The sequence below is a fragment of the Polypterus senegalus genome, chromosome 2 (assembly GCF_016835505.1).
Source record: "Polypterus senegalus isolate Bchr_013 chromosome 2, ASM1683550v1, whole genome shotgun sequence".
In the NCBI taxonomy this organism is placed as follows: domain Eukaryota; kingdom Metazoa; phylum Chordata; class Cladistia; order Polypteriformes; family Polypteridae; genus Polypterus; species Polypterus senegalus.
In genome coordinates, this window is record NC_053155.1 from 98631723 (window position 1) to 98641722 (window position 10000).

The 10000-nt window shown below is 39.0% G+C and overlaps 1 protein-coding gene across 1 annotated transcript in view; it reads right to left on the reverse strand.

Annotated features, from left to right (window-relative positions):
• The window catches only part of pak1 (p21 protein (Cdc42/Rac)-activated kinase 1), a 70997-nt gene that overhangs the window by 14007 nt on the left and 46990 nt on the right, over positions 1-10000 (reverse strand). Inside the window, exons 5-6 of the mRNA XM_039746246.1 lie at positions 4246-4345; positions 2629-2825 (exon numbers count right to left, since the gene is read on the reverse strand). Of these exons, the coding sequence (XP_039602180.1) occupies positions 2629-2825; positions 4246-4345 (297 nt within the window). The remainder of the gene's footprint in view (positions 1-2628; positions 2826-4245; positions 4346-10000) is intronic.

Genomic DNA, 10000 nt, shown 5'->3' on the forward strand with positions numbered 1-10000 from the left:
TCAACTATGACTGAATATAGTACTCAAGTTCAGCAATCATCACCTCATGCAGTGGCAAACTACTGCATTTGCAAATTTCTGCACTTACATAGAAATTTGTTTTAAAATATGGTCTGATCTTCATCTACGTTACAATAATAAACACAACTTGATAACTAACAAGGCACAACTTATTGTATGGTTCTAGTACATACTGAATAAATCATTCAAACATTCACAGGTGTAGGAAGGAAAAAGTGTGTGGACCACTAGGCTGATGATTTCAACAAAGAAGTTAGCAAAACTGGACAGAAGTTCGTAAACCTGGAGACCAATCAATGAAACAAGATTGGAGGTGTGGTTTTGAGATACCTTGACCTATTTATAAAATAAAAAAGACAAACATTTTAAGTTTGTTATTCACAACAAGCATTTGCTTGATTTGAATTGTTGATTAGCATAAAGATAGAAAGGGTTACAAAGTAATTTTAGAGTGTTCAGATATTCATCAGCTGAAGCTCAGTAAAAGTTGGGTGATGTAACAATACAATCACCATAAACAAAGTAAATCTACCACCGAACGGTGTGAAAAGAAAAAAATCTGCATTTAGGAGTAGCATAGCAAAAGACCTTAACAGTGAGGCTGAGCTGCAGTATTTTCTATAAAGATGATTTGTCCACAATTGATGCTGAACATTGTACAGGTCTGATCCAAAACTAATGAATGAGCTTTTTAGAAGATAATGCTGTCAAAGGAGGTTTGATAAGTTATTAAATCCAAGAGTTCATTTACCGTTTTACAACACACTGTGAATGTTTGATGATGTGTTCAATAATGACATTAAAGATTATAATTGTTGGTGTGTTATTAGTGCAAGAATATTGTGATGGTCTATATTTGTGAATTAGATGACACTTTTTAACCAATTTATGAAGACAACCAGGTAATACCAAAAGGCTTGCATACTTTTTCTTTTCATTGTATATAGTATGTCATAATAGTGCTTAAAGCAAAAAGAGATTCTATAAACAAGTTAGAAAATGTACACATGGCATTAAATTCAGGTGCTTCCGTGGCCTGTGCAGACATTGTAGCCTTCAGGAGACTTTGGCTATCAGATCGGTTCTAGAACCATCTTAATCAATATTACAGTGCAGTGGCCAAAGGCTATCTTATCAGAACTGGGCAAAAGGAAGAAAACTTGCAAAGCTATTCAGTTATTGTAAATATTAGGGAATAACAAAAATGAAACGCAAACTTTATTACAGCGGCTAACCATTACGTATACCAGGCGAATGTGGCACTCTGATGGTAAGTTATAGTGTCACCAGATTTTCAAACTCCCAAAGCTTGACACTTGTGTAGCATGTATGCCCACGTGTAAAGGCTCAATTTTTTAATACCTCTCATAATCATCAGAGAAGGATAAGGGCACACGAAAAAGAAAAAAAAAAAAACACCTTCACAAGTAAACACAAAGAATTGAACCTAGTGCTTGAAATGGAAACAAATAAATAGTAGTATACTGTCCGTTTTTGTGTGCTTCTTGGACCTCCTTATGATGTTGTTCAAATTTAACACAAGGGTCCTAATCATGGGGATTTCCCGCTTGACTTTATGCATGCTATTGCACATTGCAAAGCTGTTTGCTGTGTTTATCAGGATGCATAATGTAAAATCGGGACTGTCCCTGTCACGTCTGATCGCCCTAATATATTATAGTGTCAGTAAAATAGTTAATCATTATAATCTGCAGGTAACTGGGGTGTGAGGTTGGTTTGTGTAAAGTCAATAATGAATAAAAGTTTCTTTACTCTGTGCACAACAGCTTACATGCCACAGGGCCTTTTAGAAAGAGAGGGGGAGAGAGAGAGAATTTTGTTTCCCTTGCTGGCATTTTATACTTTATGGTTACGAAGATCATTTAACTTACCCATTACAATCTAAGTTATAAGGAGGACTGAGGTGCTGATGCACTGCTTCTTTTACATTTGCCCTTTAACTGTGCAAGCTCAGGCAGTGCCCAGTGTGCACTAAATAAGCAAGTGACAGTGACTTTCTACCCATGCACGCAGTCTGCTGGTGCTTCATTAACCTGTATTAGGGGTCTGTTTGCAATCAGTAGCAGCTATCGGAGGTGAAAAACAGCAAAATATACAAGTTGGTGTAACTGCTGTAAAGATAAAATTGACAAGATGGACTAATTTTTAGCTGAAGTGGCACAGAATGTTTCTTTTTTTTTTTAGGACTGACAACTTCACATTTTGCTAATGCTGTTCAAGGGGAGATTTTGAAATTTTAAAACTCTGTACAGCGCGACCTGTTCAAAATATCTCAAAGAAAATCGGACTGTCTCAACAAATTTCTTTGAAGTAATAAAGCATTTCACATGCTTATTCAATAAAACTGGTCCACAAGGGGCCAAAGTGTTTCATGCGAACAGACAAGCAGACAGACATGGGCTATTGAAACAGATGCTTTGCGCACTAAAGGCGAACGCACGTTTTAAAAAAAAAAAAAAAAAAAAAGTACTGTTCTCCATCAAATATATAGTGACTTTTCAATACAGAGCACTACAATAAAAACTGTTATGTGAATGCACTGTGTTGTAGTCAAAAACAGTATTGAAAAGGACTAAGAAAACTTACCCTCAGTGGGTTCTCATTGAGATATGGAGGCTCTCCTTCTATCATTTCAATGGCCATGATTCCTAATGACCAGATATCAACTTTAGGACCATAAGCTTTTCTTGTCACCACCTCTGGAGCCATCCAGTATGGTGTCCCTACCATAGTGCTGCGCTTGCTCTGTTCTGGCGTAATTTGTGCACAAAACCCAAAATCCGCTGTGGAAAGGACATTACAAAGTTAAACATCAAAACATTTTTATTAATTTATTAAGACAGTGCACAGAAACATATTGACACACTAACAACCTAAAATGTTATTTGAATCTGCACTTTCATTCATTTTAAAGGATGTTAATCAAATGATAGTTAATAAAGGGGGAATTTAACTATTGACATTCAATTTTTAAAAGGCACTAAAACTCGGATGTACCATTACCTTCATTAACTAGAAGAAAAACAAAATACCAATAGGTTTAAAAAAATGTAAGCAGTTTAGAGGCCATCTTTATTTTTCCAGTTAAGCCTGAAATTATTTAAAATTCTCATGCTGATGTTAACTGTTTGACAAAGTCCAGGACCAAGAGAAGGCTGCCTCAGCAATTTAAATCCCCACGACCAGTGTCAATTGTCAATTGTTCAGATCAGTCGGAGATCATAGTTTGTGAGACTCAAGGACTGTGTTTCTGCTATGGACATGGGCAACAGTTGAGCACCCCAAGGTACAGTTCTGTCTCCTTTTCTCTTCACTTAGTATACCTCTGACTATAAATGTAACGTCTTGCAAAGAACTCACACTAAAACATTGTGTACGGACAAAGCTAGAAATGTGCGCATGCGCAAAATAATTCAGAGGCATTAAACTGTATGTAAGCAAAATTCTACGCACGTTCCCTTTATAAACCCCAATCAACATGAATTCTAATGCACATGCATGTGACTGGAGCCCCACCCCAGATCCACCCAGAATTACTCCCATTTGAATATACAAATCAATATAAATAGCCATTTCCATTTACTGCTTTGTTAAAAGACATTTGCAAAAGCACATGTAAAAAAGAATTTCAGCGAATGCGAAATGGAGGCCCTGCTCAGTGAAGTGGCGGCATGAAAAAATTTACTATTTGGTGGTTTAAGTAGTGGTATAAGCAACAAAAGGAAATTGGAGTGGTACAGTGCAGTGAAGGCACTCAAAACTTCAAGTTCAAAAACTTGCATAGTGCCCAAAACAGAAAATAAGTTAGATCTCTGTTCTTTAAATAACACAGGGTGCCCACTCACACTTGATTGTCATCCTATTGATTGAAAACACCTGACTCTAATTTCACCTTCAAACTAACTGCTAATCCTAGAGGTTTTTGCCACTCACAAATATGTAATATTCGATCATTTTCCTCAATAAATAAATGACCAAGTATAATATTTTCGTTCTCATTTGTTTAAATGGTTTCTCTTTATCTACTTTTAGGACTTGAGTGAAAATCAGATGAGGTTTTAGGTCATAATTATGCAGAAACATAGAAAATTCTAAAGGGTTCACAAACTTTCAAGCATAACTGTGGCTGTTCAGAAAATCACACTGTATGTGCCTGATCACTAAGGATACATTTTAATTTGATGTTCTGAGTTAGATACTTACTGAGTTTAACAGAACCATCCATTCCTAGAAGAATATTATCACTCTTGATGTCTCTGTGTATTACTTGATTTGAATGTAGGAATTCCAGAGCTTGCAAGCACTGAGAAAAAAAATGCCACATATAGAAAATTATTAAATGTTGTGAATATACCAATTCAGTATGTACAAGTTCATTAAATAATGTTGCTCTTTAGATGCAAATAATGATACTAGTAACAATATCAGGTTTTTTCCTCATTGCACAAATATATATATATATATATTTTTTTTTACCAGTATCAGTAGAAAGTATTCAGACCACTTCACTTTGTCACATTTTGTTACGCTGCAGCCTTATGGTAAAATCATTTACATTCATTTTTCCCATCATTAAACAATACTCAGTTCACCTAAGTAATAAAGCATAAACAGCATTTTGGGAAATTTAGAAAAATTATTAAAAACTAATACACTGAAATCTCATATTGATGCAAGAATTCAGACCCTTTGCTAAGACAGTTGAAATTTGCCACAGGTGTAATTCCATTCTATTTATCATTGAGGAGATGTTTGTACACATTTTTTGAGTCCACCTGTGGTAAATTCAACTGACATGATTAGGAAAGGCACACACCTACAGTGCTGAAGCACTGATCAGGAGAAGGCTACAAAAAATTCTGTAACACTACATGCTCCCAAGAGCACCGTGATCTCTATAATTCTTAAAAATAATAAGCTTGGAACAACCACAACTCTCCCTAGAGCTGGCTGTCTGGCAAAACTGAGAAATCAGGGTATAGGGCCTTGGTAAGAGGTGACCAAGTATAGATATTTTTTAAATGACCAGGAACAAAAAAAAAATAGTCAAGGAAAAATATCAAAATTCAGAAGGTTAATAACCAAAATAAAAATGAGAGGCAAAAATTGTAGTTTAAAGCATGGGTTGTTTTTTTTTTTTTTGATCATGGCACAAAGCAAAAAAGACTTTTGGTATCCATCAATTTCTATAAGGAATTCATCTTTCAACGAGACTTTTAACCCTTTGAGCTCATGATTTCTGAAGTTACACCTCTAGAAATACCAGAGTGAGCCTAGAAACAAAAATGCCAAGGAAGCACCCACTATAAATAAACAAAATGGAAGCAAAAAGGGTAACCCAGCCACAGGGGATGCACAAACCAGTGTGTTTCTTTGAGCCGGTCCCAAGCCCGGATAAATGGGAAGGGTTACGTCAGGAAGGACATCCGGTGTAAAATTTTGCCAAATCAATATGCGGACAACAATACAAATTTCCATACCGGATCGTTCGAGCCCCGGGTTAACAACAACCGCCACCAGTACAGAAAGCCAACAGGGTGCTGGCGGAAATTGGGCTACTGTTGGCCGAAGAAGAAGGAGAAGAAGAGGGGGAAGACGTGTCCGGAGGCAGGAGGAAATAAGGGTAGGAACTTTGAATGTTGGCAGTACGACTGGTAAGAGGAGAGAGATAGCAGATATGATGGAGAGAATGAAGGATGATATACTGTGCGTGCAAGAGACTAAATGGAAGGGGAGTAAGGCCAGGTGGATCAGAGGTGGATTCAAATTGTTCTATCATGGTGTGGATGGGAGGAGAAATGGGGTAGGGGTTATTCTGAAGGAAGAGTACGCCAAGAGTGTTTTGGAGGTGAAAAAAAGTGTCAGACAGTTGTTAGAGCATATGCACCGCAAGTTGGGTGTGCAATGGGTGAGAAAGAAGATTTTTGGAATGAGTTGGATGAAGTGATGAACAGTGTACCCAAGGGACAGAAAGTGGTGATTGGAGTGGATTTCAATGGGCATGTTGGTGAAGGGAACAGTGGAGACGAGGAGGTGATGGGTAGGTATGGTGTCAAGGAGAGGAATGAAGGTCAGAGGATAGTGGATTTTGCCAAACTGATGGACATGGCTGTGGTGAATACTTATTTTAAGAAGAGGGAGGAACATAGGGTTACATACAAGAGTGGAGGAAGATGCACACAGGTAGATTACATCCTATGCAGAAGAGTTGATCTGAAGGAGATTGAAGACTGCAAAGTGGTGGCAGGGGAAAGTGTAGTTAAGCAGCACAGGAGTGTGGTCTGTAGGATGATGCTGGTGATCAAGAAGGGGAAGAGAGTGAGTGCAGAGCCAAGGATCAAATGGTGGAAGTTGAAAAAGGAAGACTGCAAGGTTGAGTTTAGGGAGGAGGTGAGACAGGCACTGGGTGGCAGTGAAGAGTTACCAGACAGCTGGGAAACTACAGCAGATGTAGTAAGGGTGACAGCAAGAAGGGTGCTTGGCATGACATCTGGAAAGAGGAAGGAGGAAAAGGAAACCTGGTGGTGGAATGAGGAAATACAGGAGAGTATACAGAGGAAGAGGATGGCAAAGAAGAAGTGGGATAGTCAGAGAGATGCAGAAAGTAGACAAGAGTACAAGGAGATAAGGCAAGGTGAAGAGAGAGGTGGCAAGGCTAAAGAAAAGGCATATGATGAGTTGTATGAGAGGTTGGACACTAAGGAGGGAGAAAAGGACCTGGTACCGATTGGCTAGACAGAGGACCGAGCTGGGAAAGATGTGCAGCAGGTTAGGGTGATAAAGAATAAAGATGTAAACCTACTCACAAGCGAGGAGAGTGTGTTCAGCAGATGGAAAGAGTACTTTGAGAGGCTGATGAATGAAGAGAATGAGAGAGAGAAGAGGTTGGATGATGTGGAGATAGTGAATCAGGAAGTGCAACGGATTAGCAAAGAGGAAGTAAGGACAGCTATGAAGAGGATGAAAAATGGAAAGGCCGTTGGTCCAGATGACATACCTATGGGAGCATGGAGGTGTTTAGGAGAGACGGCAGTGGAGTTTTAACCAGATTGTTTAATGGAATCTTGGAAAGTGAGAGGATGCCTGAGGAGTGGAGAAGAAGTGTACTGGTGCCGATATTTAAGAATAAGGGGGATGTGCAGGACTGCAGTAACTACAGGGGAATAAAATTGATAAGCCATGGCATGAAGTTATGGGAAAGAGTAGTGGAAGCTAGGTTAAGAAGTGAGGTGATGATTAGTGAGCAGCAGTATGGTTTCATGCCAAGAAAGAGCACCACAGATGCAATGTTTGCTCTGAGGATGTTGATGGAGAAGTTTAGAGAAGGCCAGAAGGAGTTGCATTGTGTCTTTGTGGACCTGGAGAAAGCATATGACAGGGTGCCTCGAGAGCAGCTGTGGTATTGTATGAGGAAGTCGGAAGTGGCAGAGAAGGAGGTAAGAGTTGTACCGGATATGTACGAGTGAAATGTGACAGTGGTGAGGTCTGCGGCAGGAGTGGAGGTCGGATTACATCAGGGATCGGCTCGGAGCTCTTTCTGATTTGCAATGGTGATGGACAGGTTGACAGACAAGATTAGACAGGCGTCCCCGTGGACTATGATGTTTGCTGATGACATTGTGATCTGTAGTGATAGTAGGGAGCAGGTTGAGGAGACCCTGGAGAGGTGGAGATATGCTCTAGAGAGGAGAGGAATGAAGGTCAGTAGGAACAAGACAGAATACATGTGTGTAAATGAGAGGGAGGTCAGTGGAATGGTGAGGATGCAGGGAGTAGAGTTGGTAAAGGTGGATGAGTTTAAATACTTGGGATCAACAGTACAGAGTAATGGGGATTGTGGAAGAGAGGTGATAAAGAGAGTGCAGGCAAGGTGGAATGGGTGAAGAAGAGTGTCAGAAGTAATTTGTGATAGACGGGTATCAGCAAGAGTGAAAGGGAAAGGTCTACAGGACATAGTGAGACCAGCTATGTTATATGGGTTGGAGACGGTGGCACTGACCAGCATGCAGATGAAAGAGCTGGAGGTGGCAGAGTTAAAGATGCTAAGATTTGCATTGGGCGTGACGAGGATGAACAGGATTAGAAATGAGTACATTAGAGGGTCAGCTCAAGTTTGACGGTTGGGAGACAAAGTCTGAGAGGCAAGATTGCATTGGTTTGGGCATGTGCAGAGGAGAGATGCTGGGTATATTGGGTGAAGGGTGCTAAGGATAGAGTTGCCAGGGAAGAGGAAAAGAGGAAGGCCTAAGCAAAGGATTATGGATATGGTGAGAGAGGACATGCAGGTGATGGGTGTAACAGAACAAGATGGAGAGGACAGAAAGATATGGAAGAAAATTAAACACTGTGGCGACCCCTAAAGGGAGCAGCCAAAAGAAGAAGAAGAAGAAGAAGCAAAAAGGGTAAACATAAACATAAATTACCACAAAAAAGTAAGCTTTAAATGAAAAAAAAAACCTAACGAAAGAAACAATTTACAGCCTCAGAAATCTCCATTTATAGTGTCTATCGTCCAAAAATGACAGAAACTAATTAAATAAATGGCCCATCATAACACCTAGAATCTAATGACTGCTCTGGCTGAGCTACAGAGAACCTGTGTGGAAATGGAAGAAAACTTCCAAAAGGACAATCCTGACTGAAACACCGCACTAATCTGCGTTTTATGGTAAAATCACCAGGCAACACATGAAAAAAACACTTTAAGTTTGCAAAAAGGAACCTAAAGGACCCTCAGACTATGAGAAACAAGATTCTCTGTTCTGATTAAAGCAAGATTAAATTACCTGTTCTGAGTTCTAAGTATCATGTCTGGATGAAACCAGGCACTGCTCCTAACTTGTGCAATACCATTCCAAAAGTGAAGGATGCTTATAGCCACATTTCGCTTTGGGGTTGTATTTCAGCAGCAGGGGCTGGGAGACTAGTCAAGGTTAGGGAAAATCTTAACAGAGCAAAATACAGAGATATCCTTAATAAAAACTGCTTGAGAACATTCTGGACATCAGATTGGGCTGAAGGTTCACCTTTTAACAGGACAATGACCCATAAGCACAAAACAATGAAAACACAGCAGGGGCTTAGGGCCAGACTTGAACACAATCAAACATCTCTGGAGAGACCTGAAAATAGCTGTCCTCTGATGGTCTCTATCCAGCTTGACAGAGCTTGAGAAGAATACAGAAAATCCCAAATTTCCAAGTGTGTAAAGCTTGTCGCGTCAATGCCCAAGACGACTCCAGGTACTGAGCAAGGGATCTGAATACTTGTGCCAATATAATATTTCAGTGCTTTTTTTATTTTTAATACATATTAATAACACTAACATTTCTAAAACACTGTGTGCAATTTGATGTCCTGGTGTATTGAAATTGGGGAAAAAATAATTTAAACGATTTTAGCATAGGGCTGCTACATTACAAAATGTGAAGGAGTCTGATCAGTTTCTGAAGGCATTGTGTATGCACACATGCAAATATATACTGTATATACACACATATATATATATACACACACATATATATATATATATATACACGTATATATATATATATACACACACATATATATATATATATATATACATACACACATACATACGTTATGTGTGTGTGTGTGTATATATATATATATATATATATATATATATATATATATAAACTGCTCAAAAAAAAATTAAAGGAACACTTTGAAAACACATCAGATCTCAATGGGAAAAAGAAATCCTCCTGGATATCTATACTGATATAGACTGGGTAATGTGTTAGGAACGAAAAGGATGCCACATCGTTTGATGGAAATGAAAATGATCAACCTACAGAGCCCTGAATTCAAAGACGCCCCAAAAATCAGAGTGAAAAATTATGTGGCAGGCTAGTCCATTTTGCCAAAATTTAATTGCAGCAAGTCAAAATTGTACGCAGCACTTTGTATGGCCCCTGTGTTCTTGTATACATGC